Here is a 23,928-nt window from a genome sequence, read left to right as displayed (position 1 = left end):
CAGGTACGTGGAATTCTTGCAATTAAGAAACTAGAAAAGTCATAGAATGTGTGCATGAGAGGGAGGAAACCAGGACTGCCATTTGCATAAGAAGTAGCTCAAAGAGTAAATCATGCCTTGGGAGTATTGCATTCAAATATGTGTGGACCATTTATATAACGAATACTTTGTGTAATTTATGGATGAGTTAACAAGGATGACATGGGTATCCCTTATAAAGTTCAAACACGAGGTGTTTGTTGAATTTAAGAAATTCAGAATCAAGGTTAAGAAACAGAGTGGTCAGACTCTGAAGATTCTCATAACTGATGGTGGAGGTAAGTATAACTCTACAGAGCTCAAGAAGTTATGTGAGGAGAATAGAATTGAGCATGAAATGACTTCTCCATATACTCCACAACACAATGGTCTTGTTGAAAGGAGAAACCTAACTTTGCTTGATTGACAAGGAACATGCTGAAGGAGAAGAAGCTTCCTAACACTTTATGGGGAGAAGTTGTTGCCACTGCAACATATGTGCTCAACAGGTGTCCAACCAAGAAGCTGAAGGAAATTGTTCCTTTTGAGAGGTGACTGGAGATAAGAAAAATGTAAGTCATTTTAGGGTATTTGGTTATGTCTGTTATAAACACATTCCAGATGCTACTAGAAAGAAATTGGATGATATAAGCAAGGTGATGTTACTGGTGGGGCATCACAATACATGTGCTTATAATCTTTATTGTCCATTCACTAATAAGGTTGAAGTCATCATAGATGTTGTTGTAAAAGAGTCAAAAGTATGGGATTAGAGCAAGTCTTAATCCAACTCCGATGTAGAGTTAACTTCTGGAGATATTGATTATGATTCTGAAGATGAGTCAGAGCCTAAAAATGATTCTGAGAGTGAGTCAGAACTAGAAGGCGGAAATGACTATGAGTAAGAATCTAATTCTGATCCAGATTCTGATGGTGATTCAGATTTTGGTGGTAGTCCAGATTTTGGGAATATTCCAGATTATGAAGGTGGTTATGCTTCTAAAGTTGGTACTTCTGGAGTTCTAGCATCTGATACTGTTCCGAAATCAGAAGGTTCTGAACAAGTTCAAAGGCTACAAGGAATCATAAACATTTCGAGAAGGTTTGCAGAGTTTGACATGCTGCAAGATACTGAAGTAGATCCTGAAGGGGAATTTATTCAGTATGCCATCTTAGTCGACTATGAACCTGTGAGTACGGAAGAAGCTCTCAAGCAGAAAGTTTGGCTGAAGGCCATGAAAGAAGAACTTGATGCCATCGAGAAATAAGACTTGGAAGCTGACAAAACTTCCAAATAACAAGAAAGCCATAAGTATGAGATGAGTTTATAAGGTGAATCTAAGGCCAGGTGGATCAATTAGCAAACACAAAGCAAGGTTAGTTGTAAGAGGTTTTCTGCAGAAACCTGGGTTAGATTAGTTTGAAGTGTTTGTGCATATAGCAAGACATGAAACAATCAGGCTAGTGATTGCGATAACTGCTAACAGAAATTGGCCTCTAATGCATTTAGACGTAAAATATGCATTTTTGAACGGTCCATTAGAATAAGAGGTTTATGTGTCACAACCTCCTGGATTTGAGAAAAAAAATCAGGAAGGAAGGGTGTACATATTACACAAAGCCTTGTATGGAATGAAGCAAGCCCCTAGAGCTTGGAATTTGAAAATTGATTCATTTTTCAAGAAGCATGGATTTTAGAAATGTGAGATGGAGTATGGTGTCTATGTTCAACATACTTTTGAAGGTAATATGATTCTGGTGTGTTTGTATGTTGACGACATATTGCTAACAGAAAGTTGTGAACATGAGATGCCTAAGTTCAAGAAGGGGCTGATGAATGAGTTTGAGATGACTGATTTATGAGATATGGTTTATTTTATAGGGGTAGAAATTATGTACTTTGAGAAAGGCATGATTTTACATCAGCTGAAATATGAACATGAGCTTCTGAAGAGGTTTGAGCTGCTGAGTTGTAAATTTGATGTCACAGCTACTGATGCAAATTAGAAATTGGATTCTAATTCTGATGGTGATGATGTAGATGCAACAATGTTCAAGCAGTTGGTAGGGTCTCTAAGGTATTTGTGTAATACCAGACCTGATATTTACTATGCAGTTGGAATGGTGAGTAGGTTTATGAGTAAACCGAAGTGGTCTCATTACCAAGCTGCTGTAAGAATTCTGAGGTATATAAAGGGAACTCTGAAGTATGAAGTTTTGTTCGCTTCTGGTGCTGAAACTGGCTCAGAACTTCTGAGTAACTCAGATTATGATTTGTGCGGAGACAAAGTTGACAGAATAAGTAATTCTGGATACTTGTTTAAGTTTCTGGGAAGTCTTATTTCTTGGTGTTCCAAAAAGCAACCAGTTGTTGCTTTATCAACCTGTGAAGCATAATATATTGCAGGTGTTGTTACTGCATGTCAAGCTGCGTGGCTTCTGAATTTACTACAGGATCTGAAGATCAAGGTAAACAAGCCTCTGAAGTTGATGATTGATAACAAGTCTGCAATCAATCTTGCCAAGAACCCAGTGTTACATGGGAGAAGCAAGCATATTGAGATTAAGTATCACTTTTTGAGAAATCAGGTTCATAATGGAGTGCTAGAAGTTGTGCACTGTAGCATCCGGAAGCAGCTGACATATGTTCTGACGAAGGCGATCAAGATTGATCAATTTCTCCATTTGAGGGATAGAATTGGTGTTGTTAGTTTTGGTTAAGCTGTATATGAATTAAGGGATGATGTTAGAATGAATTCATATTTTGATAAACTTGTAGACAAAGTTTGTTAGAGGGTATTTTGGTATTTCTTCTAAAGTCCCACTTGTATTTAAGCAAGTGAGTGGTGAGAACAAATTGTATCTTTTATTCCTTTTTGTAGTGTGTGTGTGTGTGCATTTTTTCTATGCTACTTTTTTGTAACCATTTCAAGAGTAGTGGAAATTTGTTATTATTCTCTTTTCTCTTTTTTGTTCATTGTTCATCTTTATCACCTTGTGCACCAATATTTATTAGCTGGTTGAGAAAGAGAACTTTAAGAAAAAATATTCACATCTCTTTTTATTTTAATTATCCGATGAAGTTCTTCCCCTCAGTGGATATTTCATGATGTCTTTCCTTATACGCATTCAAAAGAGAGAGAGGTGGGATAATGGTTTTTTATTGTTTAAGTGGAGAGATACCTCATTTTTTTTTGTTTTTTTCGGAAGATGAAGGATGTTAATGTGTGGTATATGAAAATGCGTGTTCGGTTTTTGCTTCTAGGGGAAAAAGGTTTTTCCCAACCTCTTCCTTGCGAGCCATTTCCACGTGAGTGGTCCAAAAATGAGTGGAACTAGTTTTTTCAGCACCAACTTACCTTGTGGCCAAATAAAAACCAATTTTTATTTTTTTCTCTTTTCTAATTATTCTTTTGTTTAATTTGTCAAGAGAGCAAATCAAGGATAGTAATCCATGTGTTTAGTGTGTATTGACTGTGAGCTTTGATTAAATACATCCAATGACTCAAATTAATCACAAAGAAACACACATTGTCTTTGGGTATTTCTATAATTAAAATGAGTTAAAATGAAATAATTAATAGAAATTAAGTCCTTTTAAATAGAGCAAATTAAAACCAACCAATTACTTATTTAACTCTATTTATTTTTTCTAGGCATTTAAAAAAAAGGAATAAAAATGAATAAAAGTCGAGCATAAAAGTGCTAGAAAAAAATAAATAGATTACACCAAAATGATCAGCGTGAAATAAATTTCTCGAAAACATACAAGTTTTGATCAAATTTTAAAGTAAAACATGTCTGATTGAACATACTCAAGCTGTTCAAAATGCGATCGAAAAAGTAGTCGAAAAATAAAACGAGCACGCTAGGTTAAACTACACGAACCCTAGATTAATAAAACTAATGTTTGCAAACTCAAATTCAAAACTTTTCGCCCGCTAATTTTGCGTACATTTGAAAATTGATTCAACTGGTCTGTCTGTAGATCCAGAAATTTATTCTGGTCGATATTTTAGGCATTATATGTGAGAAAATGCATGTCATACTATGCAGATGATACAAAGTGAAGTAAAGTCAGGTGTATGAAAGTTTTTAAAATGCCCGATCGAAATTGTGGTATAATACTAGTCACTAGAGCATTCACAACTATAGTCCCAAGGAAGCCAGTTGGTGTTCATAAAGTCATTAAGACCATAATTCTAGTTGCTTAACTGGCTCAAATTCACGAAATCACGAAAAATATGTTTACGCCTTATGACATGCCACATGCTGAACATGTCAAGGTTGTGACTGATGTTGCTGAAGTTGTGTGTTTATTATGAAGGAACCCATCTGACTGAAGAATGGTCACTAAACCCAATTTTTGTTAATTATATGGGCAACCAGAAGTACAATAATCCATACAGCAACATATATAACTCATGTTGGTGTAATCACCTTAGCTTCTCTTAGAGCAACAATCAAAAGTAATTGAAGCCTCAAACACCACAATTTCGACCTGATTTTTCAGCACCTAATCATACTTTGGCTACACATGAAAACAAGAAGGTGTAATCAATTATTAAGTCCTTTATGCAACTAAAAAATATCAATTTAAAACTTAACGGGTAAGTATAATAATATTTTTGTTTATTATCAAAACTGCAACTCAAGTTCATGCTTAATTAAACTCTTTTGTTCTATAAATCTCGTTGCTCTCTTTGTTTTCATAATGATAATATAAAAAAAAAACATAACAATTTCACATTAATTCTCCCAAATCTAAAGATTATAGAAAATGAACCTTTTGTGTTGGAGACAGAAAAACATGTGCCCAACTGCAAGGAAGACGACATCGGATGGCTAAAGTTTATGTTGAAGATGGCGGCGGACGGCTAAAGCTTGTGTTTAAGAGTGAACAACAACAAACAGTTTAGGGTACGTGAACGTTTACAACTCTCTCAACGACATACACGAGTTTGCTTTCTTTTATATTATAAAAAACATGTTATTTTGTCTCAGGAAAAAACATAATCATTGAACTTGTTTATTTTTTTTATTTTATTGATTTTAGTCGGTTCTATTTGATTCTCATTGATTCAATAATTTATCTGATCCATCAATTAGACCAGATCGATGAGTCGTTCGATTCTCAATTTAATAAGTTCGACTGATCGATTAGATTTTTAAAACACTTGATTTTGCTATATAACATAACTCTTCTAGAAATGAGCTAAAATAAAGATATAAAAACTATAATTAAGTTAAATTATTAGCATTAAACTAACTCATCATGAGCAAAATCAACTTATAAAACAAATTATTTTCATATATAAGTCCAGATAAGCACTCCCGTCCGTTAGTGTTTAGACAAGTACTTCCGTATACAAATAAAAATATAAATGATAGTTTTTATGTGTTTATTATTATTTTTATTTAAATTATTTATAAAATAAGAAAATAATTGAATAAAAGATAGATGTAAATGACGGTATAACCGTTAGTAAAAGTGAAATTGAGATTTAAAATAAAATTTTAAAAAAATATAATTGAAACAAAAATAAATTACATCAAAATCATATTAAATCATAATCACTGCGTCTTATATTATAAGCAAATTTAATATTTTTAGATTAATTAAATAATTATATATATATATATATATATATATATATATATATATATATATATATATATATATATATATATATATATATATATATATATATATATATATATATATATATATATATATATATATATATATATATATATATATATATATATATATATATATATATCCATTTAATGTTAAGTTTGCTTTTATAATATGAGAGGGGGGAATAAATATATATTAAGATGACATCCATTTAATGTTAGATTTTCAAGACTTCTAACTTGTAAATTTTTATTGAATATGTCTTGCCTTTATTGAATATATAAAACTAATTCAGTGACCCATTAACTAAAAAAGGAAACCCAAAGTAATGTAAAACATTTTGTTTTTGAAATGAATAAATGTAAAAATAAAAGCAAAAGTAGCACAGATACTTTGTGATTATTAGTGTGGCTGTGAGTGAACCGTTTGAAAAAGAGATATAATTATTACTCTTCCTTTCTTAATATAGTCACTTTATAATTTAATTTAAAATATCAATAATAATTAAATTATCATATATTTAACAATTTATAATAATAATGATTATTTTTATATTTTTTAAATTTATTTTATCTTACCCTTGATAAAGATTAATTTAATAAAAAATTAAATTTTTATCCAATAGTGCTTATATTATTTAATAGGTAAATTCTTTAGTACTCATAGATTTAAGTTAATACTATTACTTTTAATACAAATTATTTTAAAATATTAATTTATTTATAAAAAAATGATGTAGTAGTATTAAATTATATTGATTGATTGGTTGAAAATATGGTATCCAATTAAATTGAAACTTACTAAATTAATACTAGCAGTATAATAAACAGATTAGGTCTCTCCCCTTAGTCAAACACCTTATGATTTGCCTTTATTGACTTCTACAAATCCACTCTTACATACAGGTAATTCCCTCACAGGACAAGGGGCCTTTCCGCCATTTCACACATGGAAAAATAAACAAACAGGTCGATACACACGCATTTTCCGTTACAAAACCCCACTAAACAAGTGTGAACGAGTCGAAGGTTCTCTCTACCCACAAAAAAAACACTACAACTTGTTCATTCATGTAGCTTCTTCCTTCCACTATAGTTTTCCCTTGGAGAAAAAAATCAAGAATTCATTATCGTACTGTGTGCTGAATTTACTTCTTCAACTGCTACAAGGTACCATTCCAATTACTTCAAATTTTTTCAACTTTTTCTATCAACAAACAAACAAGCATTAATTGTAATAGATGGCCACCCACCCAACCGCTTATTTCACAAGCTTTAACTTCTCATTTAATCCATCACCTGAAAATCTCTACACGTATATGATTTTTTTTTCTAATATACTTCCAACAATTCTTATTCAACCTCAATTTCTTATTTTTTTTTCAGGTTAATTTTCTTCATCACAAGATGAACTTTGTAATCATGATCACAGCAGTTTTCTTGTGGAGCATTTTATCGAACACAGCAAGTGCACAGAATAGCACAAACTGTTTGAAACGTTGTGGAGATGAAATTGTTCAATATCCTTTTGGATTCTCTGAAGGTTGTGGAATCAAATTGGACTGTTATGATAACATGCCTCGAATTGGTGAGTTTCTGATTCAGAATGTAACTGAAAAGAGTTTGTTAATCTACCTTCCTGCGAAATGCAACCGGAGTATGGAATCTATTCGACCGCTTTTCAGCAAGAATTTTGCTCCAACGAGGAATAATAGTTTTCTAGTTCAAGGTTGTTTTGCTTCGCTTGGTGGATGTGTGATTCCGGCTTCGAGTTTTGTTGGAAATCAGATTGAAGTTGAAAGCTGTGATAGTAAAAGTAGTAATATAAGCTGTTTTAATCAACAAGACGGAGAGGTTGATGTTTTGAGTTATGGGGAATTGAATAGAACTAAGTGTAACTATTTGTTCTCAGCTGTTTCTGTTGAACAGAATAAAGAGATTTCTTTGCAGTTTCAAGCGGTTGAATTAGGGTGGTGGGTTCAAGGTTCTTGTGATTGTTCTAACAATGCTACATGTTCGGAGGTGCATCTAGAAGGAAATGGTTCTGGATATCGGTGTCAGTGTTTGAATGGTTTCCGGGGAGATGGATTTGCCAAAGGCACCGGTTGCCGGAGAGGTGAGTTATCTTATTTTATGTGTTTTTCAGAAATGGGTTTTGTTTTATTGTTATGCTTTTATTTGATACTTTGATTCTTGTTCTTAGAATAATCATAATGCTACATAAAAATTGTGATTATGATGCTTTTTGACAAATTGGTTTGGTGCTGCTTTATTTGGCAGCCAATCAAGTTCTGCACTTCAATTCTGTTCAAGTTGTTTAGAAGACCAGTCAATTTCGTCTGCTAAAAAATCATTTTATTAAAATCTGACATGAAAAATGCAAATTTAAAACATGATTTCTTTTAGTTTTCATCTTGATTTTCATTTTGGATTGGTCAAAGTGTCAACTTGTGTTTAGTTAAGGCCTCCTTTATATGGATGTTTGTTTCATTGCTTGCAAACTAGAGACTTGTATCATATAGTTATGCACTAGTGGATCTTGATTTTTTCATAAGCATATTCTAACTAGTTAATTTGTTTAGAAAATAAGAATTTGTAAGTAGCTGAGATGAAGCTCTAGATAACTTATACAATACTTCTTCAATGTTCCAACTCATACCATTGAACTACTCTTCTGGGAATATAGTGATCGCCATTGTTAGATAAAGATAAACAACTCATATTTTCATATGTATTTTAAAGTGGATTTGATGAAATGAGAGTTTAAGTTAGCTGTCTTAATCTTTATCTAACAGTCAAAATCATTTTTATTGTGATGTGCTTTTTCAATGAGAAATTTGGTCTTGCAAATCATCCACGCCAACTTTTACTTTTTGTGACAAGCATCAAACTAATTTTTCGTTAATTGTTTTGGTCTTGTGGGCCTTGAGGGTCCTCTTAGGCTCCTTTATTTTGAAGTGAAATATGAAAGTAAAGCAACAATTGTTTGCTTTGCTTGGTTTCTTTTTTAAATGTTATTATCCATACAATTTTTTATGCTTCTGATAATGAAATTCATTGTCATGGAAAAGAGGATGAGGATATGGGAAATGAGTGTTGTTATCTTGAATTAGTTGTTTATGGTGTGCTGTTTTGTTTTGAATGGGAACTTATTAACAAAGAAATAATCCTTAAAAAGTCAACATCAGTGGCTGCACATGTATGGTAGCTAAGAATAAGATTGACTTGAATTTTTATTTGTTTTATTGGTGGTCAAAAGAGAGAGGTGAGGATACATTCACAGAATCACAATCAGAGATTTAGAGGAATTAAGATTTAGGATATGATCTTATATAAATATTAATTAACCACAATACTTGTAACTTTAAGCATTCATACATAATTGACAGAGCAATTTTTTGTTACTTTCATACTTTGCTGACAGAGGAAATTGAGTTCCATGCCAGTTTCTCAAGTAAACATCTAATAGACATAGTGAGAACTAAATGTCAAACATTTGCTGAGCTGTGCCATGTTATTTGCAGCAATTTTTTAGTTTTGCATGACTTTGAATAGTTTTTATATTTAATCTGGTTTATTTATTATTAAACATTTGCAGAAGAATAATTAATCAAAATATTTTGAGATTTTATCCAAACTAAACAAACATTTTTGTGATAAGTGAATTGTGAAAAGTTCTTTGTGACTCGGTCTACAAAGAACATTTTAGATATTGCACATCTGGGTCATCTGAACCAGTTGGTTAAGAATAATATCAATAGTCTAATGCTGATTAATTTTATTTCTTCATCTGTTCAATTAGTATATAGTGTCCTCTTTTTTAATATTTGTCCATGGTTGTCTTATCACCAGCTCCAAGTTGCAGTGCTTCAACACTAACATCCGGAGGATGCGGGAGTGCAACCAAAATCGGTGTTGCTGTCGGAGGTATAACCTTACTTTTATTCCTCGTACCGCTGAATATAATAAGTAGTTCTTAATGTTTTGTTACACCATCGTTCCAACTATTACATACAGTCAAGACGTTAAGAATAATATTGATTCATTCTCTGTGATTGCTCACATTTAACAGTGATCGTAACTGGAGTTGTGATCGTGGCTGCCCTCATTCTTTTATGCTACTGTGCTAGGCGCCGTTTTACTTGGTTGAGAAAGCATACCAGAGTAAAGCGCCTACTACGTGAAGCTGCAGGAAACTCTATTGTGCCTCTCTACACTTACAAAGATATAGAAAAGGCCACAAATTCTTTCTCGGATAAACAGACACTAGGAACCGGGGCTTTCGGCACAGTCTACGCTGGAAAACTTCACAATGATGAGTTTGTTGCAATCAAGAAGATAAGACATAGAGACACTAACAGTGTTGATCAAGTAATGAATGAGATCAAGCTCCTTTCTTCGGTGAGTCACCCAAATTTGGTTCGCCTCCTAGGTTGCTGCATTGAAGAGGGAGAGCAGATACTTGTTTATGAATATATGCCAAATGGAACACTGTCTCAGCATTTGCAAAGAGAGAGAGGTAAAGGTCTTCCGTGGACGATACGACTCACCATTGCTTCTGAAACTGCTAATGCTATAGCTTATCTCCATTCTGCAATTCATCCACCAATTTACCACAGAGACATAAAATCCAGTAATATACTACTGGATTATAACTACAAATCTAAAGTAGCTGATTTTGGGCTTTCTAGGCTTGGTATGATAGAGACATCACATATTTCAACTGCTCCACAAGGGACTCCAGGTTATGTGGATCCTCAATACCACCAGAACTTCCACCTTTCTGATAAAAGTGACGTGTACAGCTTTGGAGTGGTTTTGGTAGAGATTATAACTGCCATGAAAGTGGTTGATTTTGGTAGACCTCAGAGTGAGATTAATTTAGCTGCACTTGCTGTTGATAGGATTAGGAGGGGTTCTATAGATGAGATTGTAGATCCCTTCATTGAACCAAATAGAGATGCTTGGACTCTATATTCCATTCATAAGGTGGCTGAGCTTGCATTTAGATGTCTTGCTTTTCATAGTGACACAAGGCCGACAATGATGGAAGTGGCAGAAGAGCTGGAGTACATCAGACGCCGAGCATGGACAACTATGGAGGAAGCTATATGCTTGGGTTCATCGGTTGGGTCTGCCGGTTCATCCCCTCGTGATGGAAGTGAGAAGTCGGTGAGTGGTATTAAGTTGAATAAAGTAGGACAAGAAAGTGAGGGATTGATTGTTCCACCCAAGAATGAAAACTTGCTGCACTCTATGGAATTGGAGGTGAAAGACAGTTCCCCTGTATCAGTGCATAATCCGTGGTCGAGTGGAAATAGCTCGCCTTCAACAAACAGCTTGTTGGGAAATATCGTTCGGTGACATGAGCCGCCAACGATGTGAATAATACTTGAGGCATATACATAGAAGTTTTCTATGCTTTTTCAGCAGTCATTGATGTTTTTATATGTGATTAAGGTTCTGGCTTACTAACAACTTCCGAAAGCTTGTATGCAAAAATAATCAGCAATAGATATACAAAACTTTCTATGCAGACAAGATGTAAACTATGAATAGTTACTATTGTATATTATGACTCGAAAAGACCGACAAATTTAGGCTACATTATTTTATTAACAAGCACAGCTAAAGATAGAAATGTGCAAATTCAGAGGAGTTTTGATGTATCAGTAGTCTAAGTAATGCCTAAGAAAGGCAGCACTTGACAGTTTACACTATATGATTATACATGTCTATCCATTCTTCAATTTAGTTGTTGGTGTTTTCGCCAAGTCTCAAATTTGTAAACATGACAGCAAATGTCAATTAAATTTCTAAGTCATTGGTTCTTAATCATCATCAAAGCTGCACAAGAATGTTGTTTCCGCTTTTCACCAAAGCAGCCATTTCTGATTGACCGAGAGTTTCATGAATTTAGTATTGGCGGATGAACATATATGCATTGTTCAAACACATTAATATTTAGTAATGAGCAATGTAGTGAACTTATAAGCATTTAAGTGCACATAGATTGTATGAAAATAGACATTTGAGCTAACAATTGCCATTCATATCTTGTTTTAGATCCTAATCTATAACAGGCTTGTACAATGTACATAATTTGTCTGTTGAAATGTTGCTCATTGACAGATCTAACAATTTACTGTAAAACAGAAAAAAGAAAGTATTGTATGTTGTCATCTAACCATGACTTCTCGGATCAACAACTTGATGCACCTTTCTTGCTTCAGCACTTGTATATTGGCCTACAACGCGTGCATGAGGCACCGATGCTTCACCACGAGCAAGCGCATCTACATTTTCAAGCAGATACTGTCTTGGAAGTCTACCGACTACATTCCCCTCTTCATTCCCTTCTTTATCAAGGAAGGCAAAGTGCGGAATACCCTCCACGCCAAACTCGTCAAGCTCTTGCTCCCATTTCGTGTTATCCACATTCAACATCACAAAGTTCACTTGATTCCTGATTTAGGAAGTAATAATAGTGTCAAGATTGAAAACTAGTACACATATAAAACCACAACCCATATCAAATTTTTACAAAATGCTGAGCATTTGAATTTCCATCGAGATAAGTGAAAAATAATCGCAATTACTTATACTGCTGCTCTATTTTGTAGACATCAGGAGCTAATTCCCTACAAACCTCACACCAATCTGCATAAAACTCCACAACAGTAGGCTTCCCATTCGAAAGAGCCTGTAACAAGAAACATCCAAAAGCAAAGTACAAACACTATAAGAAAATATGGAGCAGATAAAATGTAACAATAACAACCTCAAATGAACTTCAAAACTTGTTGAATAGATTAGAAACATATAACTGGATATAAGAAAATCACTTTTAAAACAATTAGTTTATTAATTTAAGATTGTAACTTTTCATTTTTGTACCCTTAAAAAGTGAATTACAAGTCATGCTTTCGTAGAAAGACCTCATTTTTAATAGTTGGGTTTTGGCACAACCCAACCCAATAAGCACTTTTGAGGCCAGAAATAACTTATACAAAAATACTTAAAAAATAAAAAATTATGATTTAAGCTTTTAATTAAGTTGTTTATTCAAGCTTCTTCTTCTAAATTTATGTGTGCAAAGATAGAGACAGTAAAAAGGGTGTTAATGAACCTGTTCGTAAGGCAATGCAACAGCAGAGAGATCCTTCAAAGAAACACCAAAATCCAATCTTGTAAACACGAAAAGTCCCAACGCAGCTAAAGTAGAAGCAATTGCGATTTTTCTGCTGATATCTTTATTTGGCAATTGAGGAAGTTCAGCAGAATCAACGGCTGAACTTGTCGTCTCTTCTTTACTGCTACTAGGCTCAACCACAGCTCGTATTTCCTGAGGCTGAAATGAAACCATTAATTCAAAGGAAATTAAGCTATGAAATCAAAATAAACAAAACGATGTGATAGTACTGGAAATAAGTTTTTTTTACCGGTGTTGTCGAGGGGTTATCTTTTTCGGTAAGGTTTGGATCTGTTTGGCAGGCTATGGTGTGGAATTTTGGAAATTTGATGTGGCGGTGGCGAGGATATACGGTGGATTGAGAAGGTTGAAAGCATGGTCGGAATCTATGGAGAGCGATTGGATTTAACGATAGACGAGCCATCCACGGGGTGGTTAAAACAAATATCTTCGGTTGCTTGGTGGAGGTAGTAAGCAATTATCTTGAACTACATTACAACTGCCACCTCTAACTACAAAATGTATTAGAAGATAAAAACAAGTTTTTTTAATATTTGATTTGTCATTAACTTTCTTTTAAATTGCGGGGATAATAGTTAATAGTAATTAGTGTTAATACTTTATTTTAAAATTATAATAGATACTCCCTCCTTATAAGAAGGGTATACATATTTTAAAAAAAATAAAATAATAGAATTGTATTATTAATTAAAGGGTAAAATTGGAAAAAGTGTATTAAAAATTAAAATGATTCATTTATTTTGCTGACATTTTTTTTATTATAAATGGATCATTCTTTGTGAAACGGAGAGACTAACAAATAATGATTTGTATAAGCAAAGTTATTATAAATCTTTTATTTATTAATTAACTTCAGAATTTAATTTATGAGATTAATTATTTTACATTGTCTGTCATTAACAATTTTCACTTCAATCTTCTCCAAATCATCAATGATTTTGTGAATTATGTTGTTTTACTATATATTTGTTCTTTACCATTCACAATGAGTTAAGTTATTGTTTCATGCAAAACTTGTGAGTCAAAAACTAAGTTATATACAATTTTTCAAGGTTTGCCCAAATCAAAAAATGTTAGAGAGACTTCCAGATTTATGTGAAATGGACATTTAATTGGTTACTATTGGACTTATTAAGTCTCCTTCCTTGGTGACCGCACCCATACGTAGATGCAAGAACTTATTGAAATGGGGGATTCGTTCAAGAGGTTTCCATAATTATATAACTCTCTTTCAAAATCGTCTAAGTCTCTTTCTTATGTTAAACCACCTTACTTCTCCTCATTGCTTCATCCTAAACCTAGCAAACCTAAAGATACATTTCTACCATCTCGATTTTTTTCTTCTTTGGCCTAAATGAATAGATTCTCTGGTGGTTCAACTCTATGTTGCGAATCCACTTCTGATTTTGATGTAATCCGGAGAAATATGAGGTTTTAGGCAAAGCAAGATGAGGTTATGACTTCTAAAGTATGGACAAAAGCTTCATAGTTTGGTATTAGGGGTGAGGATGATGATAATGCTTATGTAACTAGAATTAAAAAGCTTGAAAAACGTGATCAGGTTAAGCACAAATAGAAAGATGTAAATAACAAAGGGGTTAAATGAAATTGCGTTCTTATAATATCAGGGGGTGCGGAAAATTCAATCAAGAGAAAATCCATTAATAAGTTGATTTCAACATGCAAGATGGATATATGTTTGCTTCAAGAAACTAAGTTGCAAAATATGGAGGATTTGACTATTTATTTCTTATGGGGTAACAAAGAAGTGAATTGGATGACTAAGCGTGCTTTAGGTAAATTCGGGGGTATGATTCTTATGTGGAAACCTAGTCTCTTCGAGGTTTTTTCTAGTTTTATTGGTGAAGGCTTTGTGCGGATGCAATTAAAGTGGAAATGTTCAATCTTTTACAAGTTAACATTTACTCTTCTTGTTGTATTAATAACAAAAGGAATATGTGCCCGATTTAATAAAGTTTAGAGTATTTTTCCTCTTGGTGATTGGTGTTTGGTTTGTGAGTTTAACACCATCAAAAGGGCTAGTGAGAGGGGAAATGGTTATAAATCAAATCAACAACTCTGAGATGGTTGAATTTTTTGAGTTTATGTGTAGAAAGGATCTGGTAAATCTTCCAGATACAGGGAGCAAATTTACCTGATCAACATTGTGGGAAATTTTATGAGCAAACTTGACAAGTTTCTCTTTTCTGAAGGTATCATAGATAAACGGGGCTTAACATGATAATTTATTGCTAATAGATAAAATTTTTATCATTATTCAATCTGGATTAGGGCCCATCGCTCCAATTGGGGCCCTAAACCCTTCAAAGTCTTCTCTTCTTTATTTGAACATCCATAATTTATTTTTGTTGTTGAGAAGTCTTGGAAATCAACCAAGGTTCAAGGTAAGAAGGTTTTTGTGTTCAATAAGATGCTTAAATTATTGAAAATGAGGGCGAGATCTTGGAATTGTGAGGTCTCTGAGAAGCTGGACTTAGGGGTTAAAGAGGAAATTAAGGATTTAAATACTCTAGATCAATCTCTAGAGAATGATAATGTTAGGTATTGGTCTAAGGTTGCTGATAAAAGAGTAGAAGCTCGAAACTTGGTTTGGCAAAACCTTCAGATTTGCGAATCAATGCTCAGAAGTCAAGATGTAGATGGCTTTGTGAAGGCGACCAAAATTCAAAAAATCTCCACCCTTTCATGTAGACAAGATTCAGAAGAAATGGTTTAATTCCTTTAAAGTTATGTGAGGATCCGATAGAAGATGTGGATGGTATCAAATTGCTTGTATTTAATCATTTTAATGATATGTTCCAAGAGCATAATTCTTGTTGACCCAGGTTGGAAGGTGCGAATTTGAAATAGCTCTCATTTGAAGAAAGTTCTAGTCTTGAGGTCCCGTTTACATTAGAAGACATTAAAGGTGTGATTTGGAATTCCGTGAGTAACAAAAGTCTGTGGCCGGACGGTTTTAACATTGGATTTTTTAGAACTTGTTGAGAGATAATCAAAGGGGATTTGTTTGATTGTGTAAATGAATTTTTCTTGATTGCTTGTTTGCCTAAGGCCATCACATCCTCTTTTCTGGCCTTATTCCCAAAGAACCACAATCCTTAAGGCATTAACAATTCTCGTCCAACTTGTTTGATAGGGAATGTCTATAGGATCATTTCAAAGTTGTTAGTTAGGAGGTTGAAAAGAGTGATTCAGAGCCTCATTTAAAGTAGTCATCCTTCTTTTTTTCCTAGCAAAAATATGTTGGATGGCATTTTAGTGGTCAACAAACTGGTATATTATGATCATATAGATAAGAAGGATGTTTCTTATTTAAAGTTGAATTCGAAAAAGCTTTTGATTTAGTGTTCTAAGAGTATGTTCTCTTTGTTTTACATCGCATGAAGTTTGGTAGTAAATGGATGAAATGGATTAAAGTATGTGCTTCTTTCCAGCTCTTTATCTGTCTTAGGCAATGGGAGTCCCACTTTGGATTTCCACGTAAGAAGAGGTTTGAAATAAGGGGATCCTTTATCACATTTTCTTGTTCATTATTTATGTTGAAGGTCTTACAGGTTTGATGCAAAATGCTATTAGATCAAGGTAGTTCCATCCTTTTAAACATTATGAAAACCTCTAGTTTGACTTATTTCAATTTGTTGATGACACTTCCATTATGGGAGAGGCTTTGTGGGATAATATGTGGTCCATAAAATTAGTGTTGTGTGGTTTTGAGATTCTCAAAAAAGTAAGATTTTAGGTTTCAATGTTGATGATGGGTTCATGGAAGTGGCCTCGAATTTCCTCTCATGTGCAATTAAATCATTTCCTTTCATCTTCTTGGGCCTTCCTATTGGTCCGAATCCTCGAAGACGAACAACTTGGGATCCCATTATGGCTATGCTTTGTAGCAGGATTTTAGGGTTGAAAGTTAAAAGTGTTTCTTTAGGAGGTCGTTTCGTGCTCCTAAATTTTGTTTTGAGTTCTATTCCACTTTTCTTCTTTTCTTTTTATAGAGCCCTGAAGGTGATGGTTCAAGAAATTATTAAAATTCAATGGCCTTTCTTGTGGGTTGGTGAAGAAAATAAGAGGATAATTAATTGAGTTTATTTGTCAAATGTTTGAAAATCAAAGGAAGTCGAATGTTTAGGGTTCAAATGTTGTGATACTTTTAATTTGGCTTTGTTGAGCAAATGGGCTTGTTGGATTATTTCTGATCATAATCAATTTGGTTTTCCCTATTGTCTTTAAAATACAGGGACACTAAGGTAAAGCTTCTTGATCCTGTTGGTCTTTTAACAATAGTAAGTCATCTATTTGGTGGAGAGACCTTAGGGCATTTGTTGGTGTTTGGAAGGATGACTCCAATAGGTTTGGTAATAGTGCATATTGCAAATTTGGTAACTGTCTGGATAATGATTTCTGGAAGGATAGGTGGATTGGGTCCAAATTCTTGAGTTTGATGTTTCCTTATTTATTTGGCTTTGTTCAACAATCTAGGCCAAAAGTTGGTGATTTAGGTAAGTGGGAGAACACCATATAGTATTGGAATATGGGGTTTTCTCCTAGCCAACTATTGGCGGCATGTAGGCTTGAGTTAAAGGTGCTTCAAACCCTTTTATCAAGGTGCATCCCAAGCATGATAAAGTTGATTCTTTTACTTAGTGGCACAATGCTTCAGGGTTTTCTATCAAAGCTTTTTTTTTACAGGAAGGAAGATATTTCTCTTGCTGGATCATTTTCGAATATTCATTTATTGCAAGAACTCAAGGTTTTGTGGGAGATAAATGTGCCTAGCAATATTCAGGTTTTTGCTTGGAGAGTTCTTTAAAATAGACTCTCAATTAGGGATGAGCTTTCTAAGATATGGGTTATAAGCGGTCCCCATAATCTAGTGTGTCCCCTCTGTTTTATCCTTGGAGAATTGCACCTTCATCTCTTTCTTTACTACCCTGTTGTTGCTCGTGTTCGGCAATATGTTTTGAGTTGGCTTGGTTTTGTCAAGTTGCCTACTTATGTCTTGGTGGTAGATCATTTAAAGGCTTTTAGGGATCTCATGAAGGGAATGCTTAAAAATCTTTCTCTTGGGAATGGTTTGTGGCTACTTCCAAAGGAATTTGTTCGTTGTTGGAAGGATTGATGCTTAAACCCTTTGGCTTGTATCTTTTAGTTATTATTGTTGGGTTCTATTTTCTCTTGTTGCTTTTCCTTTTATTTTGATTTGTTTTTCTTCTAGCTTGTATTAGGGTTGAATATCCCTTGTGCTCATTTTAATACAATCTTTCTTTATTGAAAAAAAAACTTTTGATAAATGTTACTCTATATGTAGTTAAAAAAAAGAAATCTAATTCTAAATTTGACCATTATGAGTAAAATATATTTACACAATACATATCCAAGTTAGACATGTGTCAAAAAATAGGGATTAATTATAAGGCTCAGTTTAAAGTATCCATTCAACAGACAAAGGAAATGGTGAGATCTTGCCAATGACCAGACATTTGATCCCAATTACTAGTGTATCATTTGCTTTTAGATCTAATCGGACAACTCCACGCATCACACGTCGGGATATCAAAATAATTTTAAATCATCTATCATATATAAACTAGAGGATGTGTCATTTTATGTGTCATTTTATTGTCACTCTCAAACTACATTTTAGAAACTTCATTAACTTTGGCATTTGAGTATTAACCTTGCAGATCCTCCCCGCTTCGACGTACCGGAAGCTCTAGCCATCAAATCAAAAGAGCTTTCTCCCTTATCACATATGTTTCTTGTTCCACTTTAGAATATAGGTGTCATCTATGGGAATCGAATATTGATTCCCTTGAGTCCCGTGAAAACCACTATCTTTTCACCATTCATCTGCTTCAACCGATCTTCTTTTTGATCTTGCATTCGATCGGTATTATTTGAACCATGGCATCATCCAAGTATATTTGGCTAACCGCACAACGTAACATCATTGACGTTGTTGCGACGATCAACACTCCCAATCTAGCGAGAAAGTCTCCACCTATTCCAATGGTAGGGACCAATCAAATTCTGGTGACTTTTCCTCTCATTCCAACTCTCAGAATACACTTCATTTGACATTCTAATAAATCACATTTCAAATCCTTCCAACTTTCCAACCTTCTCAATAGTTGTCGTAGGGTTAAAATGTTGGACATGTGACTTCACACACGAGAGGGGATGAATTATGTGGTCCAAAAAAATATGGTTTTGAAAAAATTCCGGATTGAAATAAAAGTTTAAAATCATTTTGAAAATATTTTAAATATTAAGTAGCGGAAAGTAAATTGCAGAATATAAACTATGGAAAAATAAAGAGTTTATGGAAGATAATAGTCATGTCCCTAAGAACTGATCTTGGGAGTATCCAATAAACATTGAGAACTTTTAGTAGGTAATACTCATGAACCCCCTTATACAAAGAAAATGGTTGACTTCCAACCAAACAATAATACTAGAAATTTAGTAGTTTGAGTCTTGTCTTCCAAATGGAAAATCGAAGCAGTTAGTCTCCTTTCCACAAAGTAGATTGAAGCGGTTAGTATCCTTTCCACACAATAGATTGAAGTGGTTAGTCTTATTTCCATGAGGATCTTGGGGCGGTTAGTCTTCAAGCTTCTAAACAAACTTTGCAAGCTTTTATCATGGGTCGAGCTTACAAACCTTAAACCTTGGTTTTACACTGACTAACCAATAAACCGAGAGATTTTAATACTAAGCTAGTCTCGAACCTTATCAAAGATTTTAATACCAAAATAAGCCTCAACCTAACCTTGGTTTTACCATGGGCTAACCAAAAACCTATGAGATTTTACCACGAGCTGATCCCAAACATAAACAAGGGCTTGATCACGTAATCCCCAAACCAAAAGCTTTTACGAGTTTATATTCTAACTTAAAAACTCCCTAAATGGATAATATTCGACCAAGGTGTAAAAAAAAATCCCCTTGGTGAATTTTTCAATTATACCCTTCCAGAATTACAACTTATCCTAACTCATAAAAAAACTTCCTCACAGAAACACTTCGACTAAATATTAATGAGAGAAAGTAAAAGAAAAGTTTTAGAGAGAGAGAAATATATATATATATATATATATATATATATATATATATATATATATAGAGAGAGAGAGAGAGAGAGAGAGAGAGAGAGAGAGAGAGAGAGAGAGAGAGAGAGAGAAGTGTCAAAACATTATTCTGGGTGATTTTAGATGAGGGAAATGACCTCTATTTGTAGGATAGAGGTTGACTCAAAAAGGGAATTTATTTTAATGTTTTTTAAGACAAGCTAATCGATTAACACCAAATGCCAATCTATTAGATACTTCAAATATAATCGATTGTAAGGTCAAAATAGTAAATAATAGATATCTAGATGTTGCACATCATTAAGATGCTATTTTAATCGTTTAGGACTAAATTTTAAACTAAACCAATTCATTAGGTTAATATCCCAATCAATTAACAAAGACAAAACTTTGCCCAAAGTTATTATGACAACTTCCAACTCATCTGACACAACTTCAAGACATTTTAGAAAATATTTTCTTGAGAAAAATAAGTTTGAAAATATATTTTTGTGTGTGTAATTTAGCCATGCGCTTTTATGAGAACGCTTTTATGCTTTGCAAAGTTTTCACTCAGACTAATCAAGGTAGAGTTTTCTTTTACTTCAAGACTTTGTCATATACTTTCTTTTATAGACACTTGCTTGAGTTCACTTGAGATGAGACTTGAGTTTGTATTCCATTTTATTGCTATAATCTGATAGTTAATTCCATTAAACTCAAATACTTAGATTTACATCTTTATCCGCTCAATCACTTATGCTTGACAATCAATTGTCATCAATTAATTGTCATAATAAAATATTATTGTACTTGTTAAAATCATATCACATGCAAAACAAGGTTCCATAAAAACCTCTAAAAACATCCATCACAACCTCTAATCCATGGACAAGACATGCTCAAGATCCTCCAACAACTCCAAGCCAACCTAGGCATGTAAGGTGCACACAAACTTCTCAACGTCTATAACTTGGTACATTAGTAAAACTCACGTCCTTGGACGAAATACTCCTCCGAGTTGAAGAAAACATGGATTACACTCCCTCTAGAAACTATTCCCTACATGAAGAGGCATCACACAATAATTGTAGAACCATGCAACAATTGATCCTTGTCAATGCCACATCTCTAGGTTAGGCCGTTAATCTCCTCCACGAGACTTTGAAGGAAGAGACAATAGCCATACTCCTTTAGGATCGCTACACCATAACCAATCACCACTGTTTCCTAAAGGAAAGACAAACACGATGAAGGAACGCAAGCTCCTAACCGAATGAGGAACTTACTCTCCAAGCGCATCCTCGATAGTCAGATCCGTAAGTCCTTTAAAAAAACTCCAAACTTAGATAACTACGATGAAACTAGAGATCCAGACGAACACATTGAACATGTGAATATTATGCTTGATTATCACCATATTTGAGGGAGAATGAAGTGTAAATTATTCATTCTGACCCTCAAAGAAGTCGTCATGACGTGGTTCAAAGCCTTGCCTAACAATGACATAAACTCGTAGAAAGAACTTTACGACTTTTTTACCACACAACTCACCACCCAAAAATGAAAGACAATGATAATATTTTCCCTTAGGGGAATTCAACAAAATAAAAGAGAAATCCTATGAGAATATATAGACCGATTCACCAATGTGGTAGTAAAGGTATGTGGTTAAATAACTTTGCAGCTCTTTTACCGTATAATTCACCATCCAAAAGCAGAAACCTGTGATAATAGTTTCCCTTAATGGAATTCAACAAAAAGAAAAGAGAAACCCTATAAGAATATATAGACTGATTCACCAAGGTTTTAGTAGAGGTATGGGCGATGAATGTTGATGTTGGTCTGGCTATATATAAAATATAGTCTATTGGGTACTTGACTGCAAGTGCACAGTCTAATCATTTTAGTTTTAAAAGATATCGATCCCACAGGGACCTATGGTCAAACTAGTGTTACTAACGTCACTATGTTTAGCTAAGGGAATGATTAATAGAATTTCGGGTGTAGAATATTAAATCTAGGAGAAATTTAGTTTTAAGAAAGAATTGATGGAAGGAATCAGTATGCAACGCATTAATCGTCAGGGATTCTATAAGTCACCGGTGAATAGTTTAAATGCCAAATATCTTTCAGTATAAAATATTTATTTAAAAGACTTTATCTCACACTCTCGTGATTGTTGATTCGGCCTATATCTTTAAGTCAGAATGTACGCTCTTGCTGTCCCATTTGAAGTTAAAATTACTTTTTGAAAATAAATAAGTTCTAATTGCTTTTAAAGTGATCTCGCTGTTTTTAAACTCAATGCCTAATTTTTACTATCCAGCTCGAGCCTCAGGCTCTCGCGATTGTTGGTTCTCACCTTAGTTAATTTCCCACTCTCGTGGCAAAATCGTATTAAATAGCTTCTCATTTTTGTGACAAAGTTAATTAAATTTAAATTAAAAACCTCAGCCTAAAAGATTGTTTGAGAAAAAGAGTCTTCACCATTATTATTAAATCTCATCTAATTAAATTGTTACATACCGATACCGGTAATTTAGCCGGACATGTTAAATAGAGCAAACACAGAGCATGAACAAATTAACATTGCAGCAAACATAATTATAATAATAAATCGGCAATAATAATAATAATTGAATAAAAACCTGGCAAGAGTACGACAAATCTTGGAGTACTTGAGCAGTCCTCCACAAGCCGGTAGGATTCAGCTTCTTCAATACAATTGCTTACTAAATTAAATAAAGTGTAGTAGTTCCCAGTGTAGGAAACTACTACTATGGCTAACTGGAAAACGGGAAGGAAAAGGGAAAACGGGAATTCTAAAAAGAATGGTAAATGAACTAAGGCAACGGAAACAAAGTTGCTGAAAAGAAAAATAACTAAAAAGCTAGAATGCTGTAAAAAAATCAATTGCAGAGCGTAAGTGTAAGCGTTTCCAATTTTTCCAACTTATGTCCGTTATATATTGCTTTGGTAGGTCTTGGTAGTTGAGAAAATTAAGGAAGACTGGTTGAATGAGGAGTCCACGGGGGAGCCATTATGTCGGAGAGAATTTAGGCATGTTTGGGTGCCTCTGATTGACTGTTTCAAAGCGTAAAATCTGGTCGTGTGACGCTCGTCATGGGCTTGTGACGGTCGTCACAGACTGGGCCGTGTCGGTCGTCATGCAGCTTGTGACGGTCGTCACATCAGCAAATTCTGTATTCTGTTTTTTTTTTCTGTGCTTTCTCATCTGTTTCTTCTTCTTTTTCTTCCTTTTCTACATTTTGCTCATTAATGCTTGGAGATTTAAATTCCTGCAAAAACAACTCGAATACTTGCGGAATAATCAGAATATTAATTAAAGTGGTATGATCTTTGAGTGTAAATCAAGGCAAATATCTGATGTATTTTCGCGTTATCAAACTCCTCTAAAATTGAATCTTTGTTTGTCCTCAAGCAAATAAAATTTGAAAACAAAGTTAAACGCGAATACATTACCCATTCGTACGTGGTTGTCAGGTGGATTGTTAAGATGACCAATATTCTAGTAAAACACTAAAGATATAGTGACGACACGAGCATTAAGCATTAGCGTAGATCTCTCCTTTGCACAAGCCAGTTCGAATCATGCTATTATAGCTCAACCTAGTGTCTCTCGTTTCTATTTCACCCGGTTTCATTCTAGCGCAATCACATTAAGCTCTTTGCCTTCGCACGCACTTAGTGAAGTAGTCGGTTAGTGACTTTGATCCTTTTCTTAGCACGGGGGTCTGGTACACTAGTGTGGTACCCCTTTTTATATCCCCTTTTCTTGAAGGTTGTGGGGGATCGAACCGTAGTTCGCCCTACCGAGTCCAATACCAGGTACCTCTAGACCAACCAGCTGGGGTTTCTGTTCCTTCTTTTTGTATGTCTTTGCAACCTTTTGTATGGTTCGTTTATCAATTTCTTGATAGTAACAGTATGAAGGAATTTCTT

At 34.1% G+C, this 23,928-nt stretch overlaps 2 protein-coding genes and 1 long non-coding RNA gene across 3 annotated transcripts; 1 reads left to right on the top strand and 2 right to left on the bottom strand.

Annotated features, from left to right (window-relative positions):
- Nucleotides 1-3,916: 3,916 nt before the first annotated feature.
- Nucleotides 3,917-4,973, bottom strand: LOC127120325 (uncharacterized). Its single transcript, XR_007803180.1, has 2 exons — nt 4,805-4,973; nt 3,917-4,549 (listed from the first exon to the last, which is right to left on the bottom strand). It is a non-coding gene; the product is annotated as an uncharacterized LOC127120325 (long non-coding RNA).
- A 1,669-nt stretch (nt 4,974-6,642) lies between these two features.
- LOC127120323 (wall-associated receptor kinase-like 14) lies at nt 6,643-11,408 on the top strand. The gene is made up of 4 exons (XM_051050734.1): nt 6,643-6,828; nt 7,045-7,774; nt 9,511-9,585; nt 9,731-11,408. Exons 2-4 carry the CDS (start codon nt 7,066-7,068, stop codon nt 11,020-11,022), a joined length of 2,076 nt encoding a protein of 691 aa, XP_050906691.1. The 5' UTR covers nt 6,643-6,828; nt 7,045-7,065; the 3' UTR covers nt 11,023-11,408.
- A 233-nt stretch (nt 11,409-11,641) lies between these two features.
- LOC127120324 (thioredoxin-like protein HCF164, chloroplastic) lies at nt 11,642-13,382 on the bottom strand. The gene is made up of 4 exons (XM_051050735.1): nt 13,101-13,382; nt 12,788-13,009; nt 12,258-12,361; nt 11,642-12,124 (listed from the first exon to the last, which is right to left on the bottom strand). The coding sequence occupies exons 1-4, from the start codon at nt 13,272-13,274 to the stop codon at nt 11,842-11,844; spliced, it is 783 nt and encodes a 260-aa protein (XP_050906692.1). The 5' UTR covers nt 13,275-13,382; the 3' UTR covers nt 11,642-11,841.
- Nucleotides 13,383-23,928: the final 10,546 nt, after the last annotated feature.

The sequence above is a fragment of the Lathyrus oleraceus genome, chromosome 2, assembly GCF_024323335.1.
Source record: "Lathyrus oleraceus cultivar Zhongwan6 chromosome 2, CAAS_Psat_ZW6_1.0, whole genome shotgun sequence".
NCBI lineage: Eukaryota > Viridiplantae > Streptophyta > Magnoliopsida > Fabales > Fabaceae > Lathyrus > Lathyrus oleraceus.
Note: the sequence above shows the minus strand (reverse complement) of the source record. Positions and strands in the feature narration are given on the sequence as shown.